Below are 20712 nucleotides of genomic sequence, written 5' to 3'. Positions count from 1 at the left end.
GTGCCCTAAACTCTACTTCTAGTATTCCCTCCAGCAACATCTTTCCAGCACTGAAATCAATGAGAGAGATAACAAAAGTTGATCCTTCTGAACTCTCTGATTGCATCATCCTCAATCGCTCATGATAGGTTTCCTAAAGAGTAATGGAAGTTGTAAATGTTAGTAATTTACATTAAAAAATTTAATGAAGTAAAAAATTTAAAACAAAGAAATTACTTACATAAGTCTGGAACGACTATATACCTAGTCACCCTTGTTGTTTGTGTGAGTGGTAAGGAATAAGTCATCCAGTTCAATAGGTAGTCCATATTTATGTTCCTAAGAAAAATGTGTTATGGTTATAAAGAATTTATGTCTTATACGTCTGAATTGAATTACATATAATTTCTTACACATGAGGAATAAGTAATATTTATCAGGCCTAATAATGCAATATCCAAGCGTGATTTTCGGCCATTTGAGTGCAATATTCCACCTTTAACTTAAGACCGATTGATTTTTTTTCTGTGATGAATTTTCTTTTTCAATATTCCCAATAATTAATATTTTCATGTTGGTAATTATTATATTAATAGATGAAATCATATCTTTTATTCTTTTGACGGCAAGTCACATATTTAGATATCTAACAAGCCATTTACCCATTTTCCTTTTTCTTATAAATGTACTAATACAAAGTAAGAGAAGTGTATTCAAATTTTAATATTAAAAATGAAACAAAAAGATGGTAGAGGTAGAGTAGGGAAAAGAGGTTGGTCTTGTAAACGATAGAACTATCCACAACCACAACAAGACAATACAAGGTGGGTCATTGTTTTAACTAAATTGGAATATTTGGTCATTGCTGTTGGACCAAGGTGATCTAAAGAGAGTAGGGGACACACACCATCTTCTATGTTTGCTTCTTTAATTTTAACCTTTTCCCTATCTCTTATCTCTTTTTGGCATCATCAATTTCCTATGAACATGCCACAATTACTTCTCTCTTTTACCACCCCATTTTTCAACTCAGACACTGTTAAAAACATAAAAGCATTGTCACGTGAAACATTCAAGAGAATTTACTGTTAATATATTTAATTTTCTATTTTAAATTATTGGGCTTTGTTTGTTTGACCCAACTTTCCTTTTTCTGTTTCAGCTAGGTCTTAATCTTTTTCTTATATATACACCATGTATTTTACTCTCTAATACACAAGTGAATAAAAGTTTCTTTTATATTTATTTTTCTCTACAATTAGGGTTCATCAAAACCTCTCTTTCTTCATTACGATTACGTGCGATTACGTACGCTACATTAAAGCATCACATCAGACAAAGAATATTCATCTTCATTTACTGTAATATTTACAGTCAACCAAGTGTTGTTCTTGTTTTTACTATTCATAAAATCATAAAATAACTCATATAAATCATAAAATAAAATTTAAAAAGTTACTGATAAATTGTACGATCCAAAGTTTTTCTAGACTTCATCTACTTATTATAACGGAAAGAATAATCCAATATCCATAATTATATCTTAATATTAGAGTCCTTTTAAGTTCCATTGTAATATTTAAGTCACACCAAGATGATTTTAGAAATTCAAGTAATAGTTAAAATTTAACATCAGATAATAGTTAGCTTTCATTTTCTGGCAGGACATTCCACAGAAAAATATACTAGTTACTACAACTGAATGGCATTAGATGAGGGTCACTATGTGTTAGATTTGGATTCAGTTTGAGTATTTTATGTGTTAGATTTGGATTCAGTTTGAGTATTTTCTATTCTATTCATATTTTTACTTTAATACCTGCATTAGGATTTACAAATTATCATATAGCGGAAGAACTTTAGTTTTGGATTGAGTTCTTTCTTTCTATGCCTGCAACCTTTTACATTCACGAGTTGCAAATGCTCATTTAAAAGAACTACTCAAGCAAAATCTAAATAATAGTAGAGTTGCAGACAGTAAAAATAACGAGAGGAAGTTGAAGATTATAGAAAAGATTAATTAAGGTTATAATAATAAGTAAATCATTAAATTAAGTCAATGTTCTATAGGAAAGTAGAAGCAATGGAAAAAAAAGTGTAGAGATCATAGTGAAGAATTTCATATATTACTTACCATGAACACTTGATTCCAATGCAATTACAGTGGTAAGCTTATCATGTTTATACACCATAAAGTCACTACATTTCCAAGCAATAATATATGTCTTAGAAATGAAATTCCATAAGAGAAAAAATGCTTAATTAATAATACAAAAGTGTTCTTGCTTCTACTGAATATTAGTAAATTCATTTTCTAATAATTTTTGTCTTGTCCTTCACTCTTAATGTTAAAAATTAAATCCTTTAGGCTTGGAATTTGCTTAGTGATAAGTGTCAATGTGTACTTTTTATGATTGAGAAAATTGAACACTTTAGAACTTAATTGTTGCTTAATGTAAGAAAATTACCTTAATTTGAGAATTATTGAATCTGATTATATATTTTGAACCAAGAAACAAATGAAGAAATTTAATCTCAATTTTTTTGTAAATTGCAAATGAATATGAAGCATTGAAAGAAAGAAAGAAAAAACTTAATTGGATCACAAGAAGATTTAGCTCAAGCTAGAGGATTTAGCTCAAGCTAAAACTGTCCAGATTTGATTAAAGGTGCAGTACTAATCTAGCTCAAGCTAAAAATGCACCGAAAGATTTAGCTTAAGCTAAATTGGCTAGCTTGAGCTAAAGTTCATTATATAAATTTTGAGACACAACTCAAAAGGAAGCGGTGGAAAACAAGAAGTGATTTTTAGAGAGAAGCTAGTGAGAGAATGAGAAGAAACCTTTGTTCTTAGGAGAAGAACTTGCTCATATCAGTCCTTCTTATGCAATCCAGAACAAGAATGAAGATTGGAGGGGCTGTCATGAGTGGCTAAGTGCTTTCTAACTTGGGATTGAATGTAATCTACTTTGATAAAATGTATTCTTGGTGATATATATATATTATATATATATATATTATTCTCTTTTCTACTCGTTCCTGGTATTTTCGTTTCATGCTTATTGCTTGATTTTATCTGATCAATGGAGTCTTGATTTTGATTCTTAAATTTAACTGGAAAGTACCTTTAAGGATCTGAAATAGACGAAAATATTTGATAACTTGTAATGTTAGGAATAGATTCCAGGTTATTAATTGCATCATAATTTTGTTCATAAAGCTGGATGATTTGTTAGATATCTGAGAAATCAGTATTTGAGAAATTATCTTATGAATTTCATCTGTGAGGAATCAAGGTGAATGACTTTAAATTAAGCATCAAGAATAAGTAGTTTTGAGTATTATATATTGTATTATTCAAAATACAGATGATTGAGATAGACGCAATTCAATCCCAAGTATCTTTCTCTATATTTGATAAGTTAGTTTTGTTTTTGGTTGAATCAAACCCTAAATATTTGAGTTACTTGTGAAATCTTTAATTTGGTTATGAACAAATATCTCAACATTATTTTTTATACTTGATGAGTTTTATAACAAAACATCTTAATTAGAATTGTTCCCTATGGGTTCGACATTCGTACTTTAAAGAGTACTATATTACAGTTGATTCAGTGCACTTGCCGAGAAAAATCAACACTTAGTAGCAAAATGGATTCTAAAATGGTTTCTTTTTTCTTCATCGTTGTTTTCCTCTTGAATCACCTTTAAAGAAACCCATGCTCGTATAAATGACCAAGGACACACAAATAACATACCAGGAGAGAAACAAACATTATCATGTAAGAACTAAGATCAACTCATGCATGTTTGAAATTAAGAAACAAACATCAAAAGTTTAAGAAATTCATCATTAAAAGGATTGCTAAAACACATACACTAGAGGTACAAACATACAAGAACTAGAGGTACAAACACACATGCACTATACATTCATAAAACTATCATTCACCACAACAACAAAATATTAACCAATTAATATCAAATTAATAATCAATCAAGCGCTTTAAACAAAATCTAATCTAAAAAATAGCCAAGAAAAATGTATCAGGTTCAAAATAAATTAGTTAATCATAATCGGACATTAAAATGTTTTAACTACATCTGACATAATATACAATACAATCTTTTACACTTGCATCTTATAGAAACTTTTCAAATATCAAACAACATTTCTACAAACTATACAAGATTTCACCATTCTACATACTTCCAGTCAATCAAGACAAACCAGAATGGGAACAGTACAAAAAAACACCCCACCACCAAAACAATATCATTGAATCACAAACATAACTTTAATTAAGTAACTTCATAACAACATTAAAAGAAAACAAAGACAATAAAATAATCTGGTTTGTCTAATAAACTATCAGTAAAATGGAAATCATCACCATAAATCAGTAAAATTTATGCAGAAAGCTTCATCTATGTCCAAACTATTTACAAAACTCACAAAACCACATTTATGCAATATCAAATAATATAAAATTCAGAAATCAACAACCCAATTGTAAGAATCAACACATAAATCACAACTAACAAACCTTCACATGATGAAAAGAACATCAATTCATCAAAAAACTAAATAGCATAGTCAGATTCTTCCATTATCCCAAAGCCTACAACTTCCATTTCTTACATCATATTGTATCCAATATCACTTTGTCTTTTCATCTTGTCTTTAACTTGTTCATTCTCCTTAGCCTTTTTATCTCCATTTGTCCCTAGATTCCTGAAATTAACACAAATTTGGGAATAAATCATTCATATTCATCTTATTATTCAAAAATATGTAAAAATATTCAAATTCCTAAATTAGGGGTTGAATTACAACTATTTTAGCAATTAAAGTCTATAAGTTTTTTTTTTTTATGAAATATTATTGAATTATGACACTTATCAATATTATGAGAGTATGTATAATTATATTAGTTATACAAACTATATATTGTTGTATTGTATATTTCTTAAGTCACCTTTATAATTTTTGAAGTCTTTAAAAACTAATTTTTTTTCTTTAAAATAATTTACTCTCACAATTGTCTCACATACTTGTCTAAACTAATTACATACAAGAATCTCTCTACGGGAAAGCAATTGAATGTGAAAGTACCATAGAATAGAAGGGATAAGAAAATTACGGTGTAGTTGTAGGGTGATGATTCTGGGCCATTTTTTTTAAAGATTGGGCCAATGCAATCACAATATTGGAGCTTTGAGTTCAAAGGCAATTTTATCTTTCTGGATAATAAGCAAATTTTACTATAAGATGTGTTTTGTGATTTTTGTACATATCTTACCTTCTACTTTTCAAACATTTTAAAAGCATTGTATCTCACTTTTATTCACTTTAAATTTTTTTATCTAATCTAAACATTAGGAGCAAATCATATTAGGAACCAAACATCAATTAAGGTTTGCACACTTGTATGCCAAATGTTTGCTTTCATAGCAGTGAAGTTGTCCATGCCAGCACAACCATTTTGGGAAAAGGGAGTGTCTTAAAAGTTCAAACTTCAACTATTCTTGCTATGTAGTTTCCCTTATATGTTCCTTCAATTTAATTTGTTACTTGGCCTGTGCTTGCACTGAACATCTTCTCACACTTCACATCATTACTCATATTTTTATATTTATTCATATAAGCTTGCTCTTGTATCTTACTTTGCAGAGTAGTTTTGCTTTGAAGGATATCAAGTGACAAGTGGAAGCAACATTCATTCTCCATGTTTCATTTTCTTAAATCACAAATAAAACCTTTTTTTTTCTCTTTACTCTTTTAAGAATTGAGATAGTTTAAATTTAGGTTTTGTTGAAAACCCATGATCATGTAATTTTCTAAAGAGCCTGAAAATTCTCTTTTAAATATAACCATGTTATCATAAATAAAAATTCAAAGTGCAAGAGCTTGCATTTGCTGGTATATTTTAATGAAACTCACACCTTACATATGTGAAACCAATTTAGAAGTTTCAGCTTACTCATTCTTCTTTACTAGTTAAAAGAGACAACAAACAAAAGATGAGTTTTTTTTTATATAAATATGAAATTAATTAATTATCTAAATATCACAGAGAAATATGAACAATGTCCTCAAAATATCTTGAAGTAAATGATAGATAATATTTCTTTTTCGTAACACATATTTCTGAAAATTATTAAGAAAAAACACAGACACTTACCAAACTCCAAAAATGCAAAAGGATACAAATTTTCTTGATGGAACTATTATCCCATCATTTCCTTTCTTTTTCCTTTTCCAATTCATGGTATATTTTTTTTTGGTGGCTTAAAAGTTTCACTTCAAATGGTACTTATCCAATCTTCCCATTCTGAATGGCCTAAAATGAATCTTACCATCTCCAAAATTCTAGTCCAAAATATATTTCATGAAACATGCATGTGCATGGAATAAGCAAACAGGTGTTTTTTGTCTCACTGAACAGTGTGGAAGGCAAGGGTACATGGTGACAATCTCCTGGTCAATTCTACATTTTGTTCTTGTTTGCTCCATCCACCTTGTCCTGTTTCTTCTTTTTCTTGTCCTTTTTCTTTCTTCTGTAAACTTATCACTTTCTTTGTTTTTGTGGTTTAGGAGCACACTTGGTGTCCACATACACTTTGTTTTCATGATTTTACAAGAGATGGTAACAAAAATGAAAACTACTTTAACTTCTTCTCCAATTTGAAAATGATATCCCAATAAGAAAATAATCTCATAAAAAGAAGTGGAAACAACACATGCCAAACAAGACTGTTCAACAAAATATATATGAAGTCCTCTGAATATATTGTTTTTCAATTATCTTATTCATTTATTATTCTACAAAGTAAAAATCTCAATGAAAATATAAAAATTAAAAGGGGAATTTGGAGATATTTTTAAACTCTATTTTTCTTATAGTATTTTAGATACATTACAAGAAAATGAAATAGAAACCAATTTTAGATATCAAAAATAATTATTTGCTATAGTAACTAAATTAGAGACTATTGTAGAAACTAAAAAAAAATGATTTTTAAATTAGTTTCTATTTTTGTTAAATGGTTTCTAAATTGGTATCTAATTAGAAACCAAAGTTTTAATTATCAATTATTTAGTTTCTAAATTTGGTAACGAAAACCTTGGTTGCTAATAAGATACCAATTTAGAAACCATTTAACAATAATAGAAACTAATTTAAAAATAAATAAAAAATTAGTCTCTAAAATAATTTTTAATTTAATCACTATAACAACTAATTATTTTTTGTCATTAAAAATTAGTTTCTATTTCATAATTTTCTCTCATATCCAATTAAGCATTAGGTCTCTTGTACCTCTGCCTGAATAAAAATGAAAAATCTCATCTACATGATGCCAAGTTCTAATAAGAACAATGTAAAACTAAAAGCATACCAACTTATTTCCACATACACAAACAGGGATAAATGTTAATTAGAGGAGAAACTCATAGAATGGCAACTTTACATTTTTTTTATAAGCCCAAAATGACTTTACTTGATGCATTTAATTAAATATCTTGCTTATAATTGCTTGTTAAAGAATCAAATGATTTTTTGTTAAAATTTATTAAGAAAAAAATACATGCCCTAATAAATCACTTTTAACTATTAACTTCTGGCAAACATTTGTTTTGAATAATAATAATAATAATAATAATAATAATAATAATAATAATAATAATAATAATAATAATAATAATAATGGATAAGAGAATAACCAGAATAAGTGATTGTTTATACTGTATGAAAAGTAAAATAAAAATTGATGATACTTTTTCCATAGAAGAATTATATTGTTGTGTCCCTAGCAGGTAGTGGTTGGTGTGTTCCTTCTCAAACCGTCCATGTATAATGTGAAAACGTGAAAAAACAAAGACAGAAAAAAAAGTGCTTCTATTGTCTTCGTATTTATTACATCAAGTAATAATGTCATTAATTTGTATTATTAATACCACAGCAATTTATTCATTTTACATAAAATTCAAGGCAACAAAATTGGTTGATGAGATATAATTAATTCATAATAATCACATCATAATATTTTTTTCGGTTAGAGTGTGGAATAGAATAGAGTATCTAGATTATTCTTTAAAAAAAATCTACCACTTAAGGAAAATATTCAAACAATTTATTCATTTAATCATTATAACAAGTTTAATATACTTTTAAATTGTGAAAATACTATTTTTTTCCTTAAAACTAACTACTTTTGTAAAAAAAATATTAATATAAATATCAAAATCTTAAAGAAGGAGATATCAAAATATGATATGATTATAATTCTCAATTAATCAAAAACTTATTTATCCTTCAAATGACCAAAAGGATTGCTCAAATCAATATGTTGAAACAAACAACATCAACTTTATATTGCGATGTTGCAAAAGGAAGCTCATCCTTAAAACCTACCATATCTAGGTGAGATTTGGACTTGAAATCATAGCAACATTGAAATCTAAAATGTAAAAAGCTTTGATAATAATATTGCACAAGTTGAGCAAGAAATCAACTTAGTTGATTGAGATTGATTGTGATAGATGATTAATGACATTGTTTTTGGGTACCCATTATGAATTTTTCTCCTAGTTTTTACAAGGTGGGCACTCACAAAATATTCCCTTGTGTGCACGATATGAAAGAATCTTTATTAACTATACATTTTTTTATGGAAATTTCCCTTTGAGTAAGGTAATAAAAAACGGCGACGTTTAAGGGTGTTAGAGCACGTTATGTGTCTATATGTGGGGTAACCTTGATTAATAAGATAACACCAATAAAGTATTGAATTGTTATCATCAATCAATAGATTAAGGAGTGATTACCTAATAATGTTGGTTTACTTTATTGTATGTATCACAAGTTTCTTTGTCAATAATGGCGTCAACAACCCTTCAAAGAGTAACCATAATTTGTGGCTATTAATTAAATATCAGTTTTCCAAACAAAATATCAAATCTTCAAAAATTAAAGAATATTTTCCTAATAGAAGGAAGTTGTTGCAAATTAAAAAGAAATTATTCATGACTTATTAAAACTACATCATAAATTTCAATTAAGTGGAGATGGAGATAGAACTTAATAGTTGTAGTGGTGGAAGTAGGGTGAATATGGAGATAGGTTTTGTAATGTTTTTTCTTTAGTTAGAATTGATCGATTTAAATTGATTACATTTTAGTCATATATTTTTTAAATAGTTATTTAATTTGAACCAATTTATCATGTTGGTTCAGATACGGTAATCCATTTTATTATTAAAACAATAAAATAAAATAGAAAATTATTGTGTGAATTGTAAAGCATGTGACAAGTTAGAAAATGAAAAAAAATAATTAAATACTTGTTTTTAACTTATATTGATTGAAAGTAATAATTAAAGGGATATTACTAAATTTTGAATTTCTAAATATTTTATTAAGGAATAGAATTTGTTACTAAATCATATAAATCAATATTCATAAAAAAAAATTAAATAATTTATACATTATGCTTTTAACTACATTTATTTCAAATTTTGTTCTGTAAAGCGCATTACCAATACATTTACAAATAATTTATAAGCGGTTCTTAATTGAATTCCAAGCAAATAAACAACAACAACAAAAAATGTAGAATTCATTGTTTCGGCAATCAATTAAATAAATACATAAAACAATACAAACTATTGTGAGGTGAAGGTATTGAAAAATGAATGAAAAACTTTATGAACAATTTAATTTACTAAAGTCATGGTTTAAAATCCTTGAATAGTGTTAAGTAAAAGTCAAATATCATACCTATCTCTTTGTTTGTTCTTATTTTAATTTTTTTTACTCTAATAAAGTAGCAAACATACAATTAAAATTCCTATTCTTGAACTTTATCTATGGAAAGTGTTGGGAAGAAATGATGGCATGAAATGATGGCATTGATGGAATGAAGAAGAGAGAATTAATGAAGGGACCCACGAAGAACAGGTGTAGAAGGGTTATTGAACATTTTGTTTGGTTTATCCTTAATTTACTTTGGTTGTACAAGTGTTAGCATATGTAGCTTTCATCGTCCACAATGGTCTCTAATATCTGTTACTGTGCCAACGCATGGTGAGGCCACAAGTACCTAACTCCCAGCTAAGCTTTTGGAACTTAGAGTTAAGCAGTTACCTTCCTCCAACTATAATATCTCAACCAATCAACACCCTTCTCAATTCTCTCCCTCTCTCTCTTCAATAAGTGTTGATTTTTCCTAAATAAGTGAAAGTGTAGTTATACCTGTTTCTGTTTACCACTTTTGTGTGCACAGAATTCTGAGTTTCTTAGGAGAAAAATGACAGAACAGCAACCTAAAACGGTAGAGTCAGAGTCAGCAGCACCTGCTGCTCCTTCTTCACAGGCCCCAGCTGAGCCTGAGCCTGTTCCTGTTCCTGTTCCTGAGGCTCCAAAGGATGTGGCTGAGGAGAAATCTGTGATTCCAGTGCCCTCTTCTGATGAAAAGCCTGATGAGTCCAAGGCTCTTGTCTTGGTTGAGAGTAAGATATTGTTTTGTTGATTCTCATGTTGTCATGTTTTGGAAGGTGGAGTCCAAGGCTCTTGTCTTGGTCGAGACTAAAATATTGTTATGTTGATTCTTGTTATGTTATCTCATGTTCTGGAAGTTGGGGATAGTTATATTTGGTTGGTGAGAAAAACTGATTGCAAACAAAGAAATTGAAACCTGTGTTTATGGAGTCTCTCTGCATATTTCTTTTATGCTTTATTTATTAGGCTAACCAATTCTTTGAGGACCCGTGTTTTGTTTATTCCAAAGGGTGCTTTAATTTTATTATTCTGTAATTTTTTGAGAAAGAAAAAAAGATTTTTTTGTAATTGCTTGAGGAAAAAAGTGTTTTTTTTCATTCACTATTTCTTCTGCTGCTTCTTCTGAGTATATTTTCAAATTACATGGTTGTTCACTGCTTTTGGACCTGATTTTTCTGAAAATTTCGTGTCATATTTCCTACTCTAGTGTCTAAAGGTGATATGCTTCTGCTAACGATATAAATATTTTTGTTATTATTCTCTTAAATAGCTATAAACAATCACTGAGAAATGGTTTTAATATCTTAGATATGTTTTTATATTAATATTCCTAACCCCTTTTTGGAGAAAAAAATTTCATATTTGATTGTTTGGTCGTTTGTCGTTACTTGTACTTGATTGCGTTTTCTGGTATTTTATCAGATTCCCTTTTGCTGGAACTTTCCTGTTGTAATTTTATTCAAAACAATATTCTCATATTGCACTGCATCTTTTCCATTTCTATCAGTAAGTGACAGAGTCGTCCTTCTTTAAATCCAAGTCTTGTACAACTTCATTTTACATAAATTTTTCAAATTTTATTGTGCTTCACTATTTTTTGAGCCAATTTCAAGGTGATGTAGCCTTGTTGGTTCAGAAACTTAGTTCAGAGGAGAGTAAACGAACAAAATTTATTTTTGAATGAGGTTTTTTAGTTCAATGATTCATTAAAGCAGAACAAGAAATAAATATAACAAAAGTTTCTCTTATTTGGTGAAAGATACAAAGAATGAGTTTTGTTGATTCCCATGTGAGGGATTGATTTGCTTTCAATGTTAATATTGAAGCAAGTTACATGCCATTTAGTAACAGACCAACAATGGTTTGCAACAAAATAATCTTTTGTTGTTTCATCATCATATTTATGATCATAACTTCTGTCCATTTTTGTTGTTATGCTGTTTATTATTGTTAATTTGGTTATATTGTCAGAGACTCAAGAAGTTGCTGAAGTGAAACCTACTGAGGGTTCTGTAAACAGAGGTTTGTCATGTGACATTATGAAATTTCATTTCCACTTATGAACCCTTTTGTATTATGTCATCATCCTCATTTATTTTCAGATGCGGTGCTTGCAAGAGTTGCAACTGAGAAGAGGTTATCACTAATCAAAGCATGGGAAGAAAGTGAAAAATCAAAAGCTGAAAACAAGTAAGAATCTGCATCCCTTTTGGTTCATATTTAATGGTGTGCTTACATTAACTTCTTGGTAAGAAATAATCAATAATTTTTCATAGTGAAGATCAAGTGAAAAATAGTTACTTCTACATTTTCATAGTATCAAAATTTTGTGGGGTAATTGATTTTTCTGTTACCCCAGCACACAAACAAACAATGGTGATTAATCTACCTAACATCAACCTAAAATCTTGTTGGGTAGTAGAATCAATTTCATTGTTGTGCCAAATAATTGGTAAGATTCTTTAATTGATTTACCTTAACCATGGTGATTAATCAACCTAACATCAACTTTATGTTCTTTTATCTTTGAATTGAAAGGTTATTGGTTGGTTTCTTTTTTAACTTGTACTGATCTTTGCTATTTTTGTGCATTGAACACTCTTGGAACCAAATATACACCATTCATTGTAAAATATCACCATCATAAAGGTGGTCAATTTGGAAACATATATGTTAAAAAATGATTCCAATTAGAACATAAATGACAGATAGTATTATAAATTTCTGAGGTTAACAAAGTCTAGGATGCTAATTTAACTAAAATTATTGAACAGGGCACATAAAAAGCTTTCAGCCATTTCAGCATGGGAAAACAGCAAGAAGGCTTCAGTGGAGGCAGAACTAAAAAAGATTGAAGTAAGAATTAATTTCATTGCCAATTCTAACATGTTTTGTGTTTTTTTCTTCTATTTCACATTTTTAAATATTGGTTTTGTGTGATGCTTCCTGCATTGAATGTGGCCAAAGTTAACTCTCATTTTTGCATGAGTAGGAACAATTGGAGAAGAAAAAAGCAGAATATGCAGAAAAAATAAAGAACAAAATAGCTACAATTCACAAGGAAGCTGAAGAGAAAAGAGCAATAATTGAGGCAAAGAAAGGGGAAGATCTTCTAAATGCAGAGGAGACAGCTGCAAAGTATAGAGCAACTGGAACAGCTCCAAAGAAACTCCTAGGCTGTTTCTGAAGCTTCAAACATCAAACATTGTTGAAAACAAAAAATGTTAATTATTGTTGTGTATCTTTGATCATTAAAGTATCATGCATACAAGTGTGTTTGCTTTAGTTTATATGCCCATGTTCATTTATTATGTGTGCAAACCGACACATTGGCCTGTATATATCAACTACTTTGTGGATAAGAAAATTTAATGATTCAATCTGTTCATTTGTTACTTCTGCCATGAATTCATTCACCAACTTCAGCATCTCTAAACTATTTGAATCTTCTCTATCTTTGGCCTTGGACTTGTCACTAAAACCTATATAAGAAACTGGTTTTTTTTTTTTTTCTGAAACACATCTTTTCATAAGCTTAAAAATCAAATTCTTGATAACATACTCAAAAGATAAAACTATCTAAGTAATTATAATTTGTAACACTAAAAAAAAAAAATCATTGAATACAACAAATTTCAGAGAAAAAAAATAATTAGTTACTATATTGACTAAATTAAAGACTATTTTATAAACTAAAAAAAAATTGGTTTCTAAATTAGTTTCTATTATTGTTAAATAGTTTTTAAATTGGTATCTAATTAACTATCAAGGTTTTTGCTACCAAATTTAGAATCTAAATATTTGGTAGTTAAAACCTTGGTAGCTAATTAGATACCCATTTAGAAACTATTTAAAAATAATATAAATTAATTTAGAAATTAAAAAGTATTTTAGTGTCTCAAATGATTTCTAATTTAGTCACTATATCAACTAATTATTTTTTTTTTCTAAAATTGGTTTTTATTCAATGATTTTCTTGTAGTCTTCCATATCATATCAATAATCCTTTGTTATTTTAAATATTTTAAAATTGAACAAAAAAATCTTCACTGCTTAATACTAATGTCATATACATCTAATCGTACTACACTAGCATTTATTCTTATGTAAAAGAAAAAAATAGAGAACTAGAATCATATTTTTTTTTACGGTAAATAATGTTATTGATATAATCATTCCAAGCACATTTATATATCAGCAAAAGCCAAATCATATCTAGTCTCAGAAATATTCAGAGATTTGTTGACTACTTAATAAATGGTATATATTTGCATAATCTAAAATCATGTTTTACTCAAATATAAACCAGGAACCAAGAATGAAAACTTTTAACTAATTAAATATCTTCTAATGTTAAACACTTACTTTTGTTTATTTTTGCTCATCTTACTAATAAAATTTAAATTATGATTAAAATAATATTTTATTCTGAATAGCATATGGTTTCCATGGTTTTCATCTAATTTAATAATTTTATATTTTAAATTATTATAAAAATTATTGTAAAGAATAAAACATCTTAAAATTAGTTAACTAGTTTTTATTGAAATTGTAGTTTTAACATAACTATATTATTAGAAAATAAAAAGCAATTTATGTTTAAATACAATTACGTCATTTTAAAATTTGAAGCATAAATTTGCCATGCAATTTATTAAGTAGTTTAGATAAAATGAGAAGTGTTCGTAAATGGGGTCTTGAAAAGCAAATCAAACTATTTTACATCACCGAACCCAACCAAAATGGAAAACTAATTTTTTTTTGTAAGATTTGAAGTGGAAATCACAATTTTATATGCTCTTAAATCAAATATTGTCAATCTTGAGAGGGTGGAATTTGATAAGCATAAGCCTTATTTATCATTATGCAAAGAAAATTAAAGTATTCAACATATTATTATTTGAAGAGGGTTTCACATACTCATACACTCAGTGTCACTTGCAATAAATCTGACATATGAAATATGAAATATGCAAACTTTTTCAATGTAGATTTGACACTACTAAAATTATTAAATAAAAAATAATTTTAAAAACAAAAAATAATTAATTATCATATTAATTAAATTAAATATTATTTTAAAAATTAAAAAAATATTAATATTTAAATTAGTTTCTATTATTAAAATTTAATTTTTAAATTTATATCTAATTCGCTATTAAGATGTTAAGTTTAATAAATTTTTAATATATTCAATTTCAGCTCAAAATTGAAAATTTATTTCTAGGAAAATTTAATTAATTTTTTTGTGATTATTATTTTATAATTGTAGCTGGGAAATTGATAGGCCTGCACGAGCAAGTTGAGGCCCACACAACTAACAGTAATGTTGATCAACATCAGAAGATCCAAAATAGTTACCAAAGTCTCAGAGAATTGGTTTACTTTTTCTAACTTTTTTTAATAAGAAATGTGATCTAGTAGGAGTTTCTGAAATAATTTCTTTATTATTGATAATTGCCTGATAAAATTTTGATGTAGCCGTTTCATCACCGAAAATAATAACAGAGGCAAGATAAACATATTGCACTTTATTCCAGCAGAACTATTAGGGAAAAAAATATTAACCTATTTGCTTAATGTTATTAATGGAATTGCTACTTCAAATGACTCAATATTTTAAGCAAAGGAGGAGAAGGGAAAAGAAATGAGATCCATCATTATTAGATTATCAAAACAATATAAACATGACACATTAATACAAGTAAGCAACATGCAAAAGATAAATTCTTGTTGACATTCTAAGATGAAGAAAATACAAAAACATGTGTAACATAAACATGAATGTAGATAAGACAAACTAATACCAAAATAGATGGATCTCAAGTAAAACAATAATGCTACATTACAAACACAATCACCAAAAAGATTGTAACTTATACCACATGTCATCAATGAAGCAAAAGTACCTATATCTCCATGATCTATAAATGAACAAAGGAGCAACAAATACCCAGAATCCCACAATAAATCCAAGTGTCATGCTCACAAAGAACCAATTCACTCCATGCTTATCATTCTCTGGTCCAAAACTATTAATATATGAAATTTGTTGGTGGGAACCGCAATTGATGAGTAGAGGTGCACCACACAAATGATTTCCAATAAAGCCAGATGCTTCAAAGCTTTGAATTTGAGTGCCTATTGGAATTTTTCCCTTTAAATGGTTATAAGACAAGTCTAGGTGGTTGAGAAAGCACAATTTTGATATGGTTGGAGGGATTTCTCCTGAAATTTGATTCCTAGAGATATCAATGGATTCTAAAAGTCTCATGTTGTCAATACTTTGTGGAATTCGGCCTGACAATTGATTCTTTGATAAATTTAAATATATCAAACCATCTAGATCTGTGATTTCTCTAGGTATCTCTCCTGATAAATTATTATCAGAAAGATCAACATTTGTCACCAAGCCAAGAATAGTGTTGTACACTAAAGCTCTTCCTTTTGTCCATATAATAATACTGATTACATCAAATCTCGTATACAATCTAGATGCATTAGAGTAGATCATTAAATTTGTACTTTTGTTCTTCAATGACATGGCATTAAAGTGGTTGAAACAATTTGGAATATTTCCAGACAAACTATTTTGTGCAAGGTCCAAATCCTGAAGAAATATCATATCACATATTTCATTAGGAATATGACCAGAAAAATTGTTTGATCGAAAGCGAAGAATTTTTAATCTTAACAACCTTTCTCCAATCCATGTTGGAATAGTTCCTGAAAGATTGTTTTCTCCAAGGTCCAATGATATCAATTGATTATTCTTCTTCAAAGCAGTAGAAAATATTCCTAACAATGAGTTGTTACGAATGTTCAAAGACTCTAACCAAGCTAAAGAGCCCATGGATAAGGGCATGTTCCCAACAAAATGGTTGCTTTGTAATCCATCAAATTTGACCACTTTATCCAACAATCAGGTATTTTTCCTGATATGTTATTTGAAGCAAGATTGAGAAGATACAAGTTAAATTTCTTGAATTGCTTGCAACATAAGAAATCATTCATGGAAGAAAACGAATTACTTGAAAGATCTAACCATATAATTTGATTAGAAAGAAAAGGTAATTTTCCATGAAAGTGATTTGAACTTAGATCAATAACCGAGAAAGATATTGGATTTGTCAATGAATTTTCAATCTTGCCGTGAATGTGATTATTGGAGAGGTTTAAATATTGAAGAAAAGAAAAAGCCTCCCAGAAGTAAGAGGGAATAGAATCTGAAATCCTTGTGTTAGACATCACTAAACTTTGAAGGTCATTTTGTGAGTGAGTCCATGATGGAAAGTTGGGACCTAACTGCCAAGAGCTCATATCCAAATCAGTAAGTCGAAAAGTAGGATGCCAATTGGGACTCACTTTTAAAGTCAAATTGTTTCTTGGCGCATAAAACTTACTCAAGCTGGTAAGATTTTCAAGATGACCTTCCTTGACAACTCCTTGAAAACAATTGTCAGCAATGTCAAGGAGTGACAACTTAGAGAGTGATCTAAGACTTTCAAATAGATTTCCACTAAGTTGATTTGAGAACAAAATAAGATATCTCAGTGATGAAAGTTTTCCAAGTGATCTTGGAAGTTCTCCACCAATTTTATTTTCAGAAAAATCCATTTCTATAATATTTTCAAAACCTTCAAAATGATCTGTCAGATTACCTGAAAGTTGAGAACTATAAACTTCAAGTGTCACGAGTCCATGGGAAATACAAGGAGTAAGAATATCTAAAATTTCATTAACATGTTGGTTAAGATTGAGATCTGAGAAATGTATCTCCTTTAAGCTGCAAAGATAACCCAAAGAAGTTGGAATTGGACCTTCAAGTTGATTGGCTGATAGATCAAGTGTAATCAGAGAAGTCATATTTCCCAAGATATGAGGAATAGTCCCCTGTAAGATGTTGAATGATAGGTCCAAAAACTTGAGATGAGGAAGACTATCGTAAAACCAATCAGGTATAGAAGATGAGAATGAATTTCGACGAAGGTCAAGATTTTCAAGAAGTGTGAGGTTTCGAAGACCATCAGGAATTGGACCGTTGATGTTGTTAAAAAACAAAGTAAGAGAAACAAGTTTCTTCTGTTCAAACACCCACTTTGGAACAAAAGAATTTGAAGAAGGATAAGAAATATGATAAAGATCAAGAGTGAGGAGAGATGAGAAGTTAAGAAAGGATAATTGATTATAGTGAGGGAGGATACATCTTGACAAATGTAAGTGCATTAAAGAAGGAAGAGTCGAATGGGATAGGTTTGCTCCTCCCAAATTAAGGTATTCAAGCTTTGAAAGACTTGATAGCCAATCAACATTTTCTGTAAATAGAAATAGAGTTCTGAGTTCAAGGTAGAGCAAATTGGAAAGATTCCCAATTTGAGAGGGAATTGTCCCATTGGCAACATACCTTAGGCCTAGATAGGCCAAATTGGAAAGATTCCCAATCTGAGGAGGAATGTTGCCCATGAATCCAGAATAAGAGAGGTCCAAGTGAATTAAAGTGGTCATTCTCCCAACAAAATAAGGAATTGGCATACCTCCTCCAAGCAATTCATTCCTACTTAGGTCAAGATAGAGCAAATTTGAGAGATTTCCAAAATGAGGAGGAATGTTCCCCGTGAATCCAGCACAAGAAAGGTTGAGATAAGTTAAGGAAGTGATTGTTGCAATGAAGGAAGGAATTGGAGTGCTTTCAAAAATATTGCCGCTGAAATCCAAGTAATCCAAATGCTTCAAATCAACCAAACAAGGATTTATCTCTCCACCGAATGCTCGTCTAGTATACTCTTCGTAAACTTTTTCGTAAACTTCATAACCATGGAAAGTAGGAAATGGAGTGTTGAGGTGAAGCTCTGCAGTGTGGGATGTAATGTTGTTGCAGAGAACACCATCCCACTGGCAGCAATTGGAATTGGCAGTAGCATTCCAAGAAGAAAGTCTGTTTGAAGGATCTTTGAGATGATGCTTCAACTTCAACAGTGTCTCTCTCTCACTTCCAATGCACTTTATCTCTCTGCAAACACTAAGAGAAAGCCAACAAAGATGAACAAACACAACCATTAAAATTGAGGAATTCATCATCACAAAAGCTCTCAATAAACAAGTGTTTTTTTTTATTAGAAAGAAGTGGTTATGGGCTATGCACACTAAATAGCCTATATATATAGTATTGCACTTCCTTTTCATATTTACGCTATCTATCTAACATTTTTAATTTTCTATACTAAATTTATAAAATCAAATTCACGTTTCAAAATCAGTATATCATATTTTATCTTCTTAATTGAGCAAGAGCAACGTGATTTTAGGTGCTAAAAACGAATTAGAGTGTTCACCTCAAAAGTCTTTGTCTTTTGTCTGCATTTCGTTTACTTAATACTCCAAGATTAATTACAGGACACAAATAACAACATATAGAGATTAACGTTCTTCTTCCACACTTTCTTTTTTTCTAATATGTCCATTAACTGAGATAAATTCATTTATTATCTATTTTTAATTAAGTGTGAAGTTAAAATTTTCAATTTTTTACACAAAAATTAATATCAATTACTCAAGATGTTTGACACGTTTCCCCTCTTCATCAGTCACTCATGGTTGGATTAAGTTCAACACGCGTTATTTTATCATTCTCACTATTTGCATTTTGAGAAATCAATTCATTATCCCATCTAAATTAAAAATACTTAAAAATAAAAAACCTAACTTATAGCTGAAAGTTGTTACAACTACAAGAAAATCATGAAATAGAAATCAATTTTATAAACCAAAAATAATTAGTTGTTATAGTTACTAAATTAGAGATATTTTAAAAATTAAAAAAAAAATGATTTCTAAATTAGTTTTTATGGTTAAATAGTTTTTAAATTGGTGTCTAATTAGTTACCAAAGTTTTAATTACCGATTATTTAGATTCTAAATTTGATAGCAAAAACTTTGGTTGCTAATTAGATACTAATTTAGAAACCATTTAACAATAATAGAAACTAATTTAGAAACCAAAATTTTTTTTAGTCTCTAAAATAATTTTTAATTTAGTCACTATAGCAACTAATTATTTTTTGTCTCTAAAATTGGTTTCTATTTCATGATTTTCTTGTAATGATATATAACTAATTAAATTATTAGGGTTTGATAAATATAAGTTAAAGAAGTTTATGAAACTAAACAACAAAATTAAACAATAAACAAGTTTTTATTGATAAAATATATTTTGAGTGTATTTTAAAACTTATTAATGTTTAAACGAAAAAAGAGGAATAAATATAAAACTGAGGAAAATGAGATTTTAAGAAACGGGATTTCTAATAGCGTCTAGAAAACACTATGACTTACCAAAAATCTAATAACACGGTCACACAAGCATTTTTTATTTAAGAAAAAAAAACTATAAACTAGTTGAAATCACGTATAAAACATCATCTATGTTTTGTTTTTCTTTTAAAAAAAAGATGAGTGAATTAGTTTACATGGACTTCTAACGCCTAATCCATTTTATGGGTTAAAAAAATTAGATTATTCCAAAGACTTTATATTGCTTAACTTTCTAGTCATGCCCATTTTATGGGTTAGGAAATTAGGTGAATAGGGACAAAATTAAATGAAAAGACTTTAAATAAAGATCTTTAAAGTTCTACCCATTATATGGGGTTAGAAAATTACATTACACAAAAATAATGAAAATAAAACTATTTCAAGATTGAGTTATTGATGTTGCTAATGTAATCTATTATATGAATTAATTAAATGTATGAAAACAAATAAAAATAAGGATAATATATTTAAACAAATAGTTAAATTTTGTTTAACCAATTTTTTTACAATTAACTAATTGCTAAATAATTTTAATGTTTTTTTTATAATTAACTAACTACTTAAATCATTTTCAGGTCAGGAAAGTTAACTTTAGGTTTTTAAAAGCATCTTAGGTTAAAAGATCTGGATGTGGAGAGGAT

The 20712-nt window shown here is 28.7% G+C and overlaps 3 protein-coding genes across 3 annotated transcripts; 1 reads left to right on the top strand and 2 right to left on the bottom strand.

Moving 5' to 3' along the window:
- The first annotated feature begins 9832 nt into the window (after positions 1-9832).
- On the top strand, positions 9833-13155 carry LOC137837641 (remorin). The gene is made up of 5 exons (XM_068646710.1): positions 9833-10491; positions 11732-11782; positions 11863-11950; positions 12535-12616; positions 12753-13155. Exons 1-5 carry the CDS (start codon positions 10290-10292, stop codon positions 12945-12947), a joined length of 618 nt encoding a protein of 205 aa, XP_068502811.1. The 5' UTR covers positions 9833-10289; the 3' UTR covers positions 12948-13155.
- Positions 13156-15585: 2430 nt separating this feature from the next.
- Positions 15586-16625, bottom strand: LOC150028099 (receptor-like protein EIX2). The gene has a single exon (XM_090301611.1). The coding sequence runs from the start codon at positions 16623-16625 to the stop codon at positions 15618-15620; it is 1008 nt and encodes a 335-aa protein (XP_090157737.1). The 3' UTR covers positions 15586-15617.
- LOC137837640 (receptor-like protein EIX1) lies at positions 16601-18838 on the bottom strand. Its single transcript, XM_068646709.2, has one exon. The coding sequence runs from the start codon at positions 18836-18838 to the stop codon at positions 16601-16603; it is 2238 nt and encodes a 745-aa protein (XP_068502810.2).
- Between the last annotated feature and the right edge of the window lie 1874 nt (positions 18839-20712).

This window comes from Phaseolus vulgaris, chromosome 4 (genome assembly GCF_051622355.1).
Source record: "Phaseolus vulgaris cultivar YP4 chromosome 4, ASM5162235v1, whole genome shotgun sequence".
NCBI lineage: Eukaryota > Viridiplantae > Streptophyta > Magnoliopsida > Fabales > Fabaceae > Phaseolus > Phaseolus vulgaris.
The sequence above is the reverse complement of the archived record's forward strand: the minus strand, read 5'-3'. Positions and strand labels throughout refer to the sequence as shown.

What these genes read in the sequence shown, in the direction of transcription:
- LOC137837641 (XM_068646710.1), top strand. Translation starts at nt 10,290, where the DNA reads ATGACAGAACAGCAACCTAAAACGGTAGAGTCAGAGTCAGCAGCACCT. An exon ending in GGCTCTTGTCTTGGTTGAGA is followed by an intron (nt 10,492 to 11,731) that starts GTAAGATATTGT and finishes TTATATTGTCAG; the next exon opens with AGACTCAAGAAGTTGCTGAA. An exon ending in AAATCAAAAGCTGAAAACAA is followed by an intron (nt 11,951 to 12,534) that starts GTAAGAATCTGC and finishes ATTATTGAACAG; the next exon opens with GGCACATAAAAAGCTTTCAG.
- LOC137837640 (XM_068646709.2), bottom strand. Translation starts at nt 18,838, where the DNA reads ATGATGAATTCCTCAATTTTAATGGTTGTGTTTGTTCATCTTTGTTGG.
- LOC150028099 (XM_090301611.1), bottom strand. Translation starts at nt 16,625, where the DNA reads ATGCCCTTATCCATGGGCTCTTTAGCTTGGTTAGAGTCTTTGAACATT.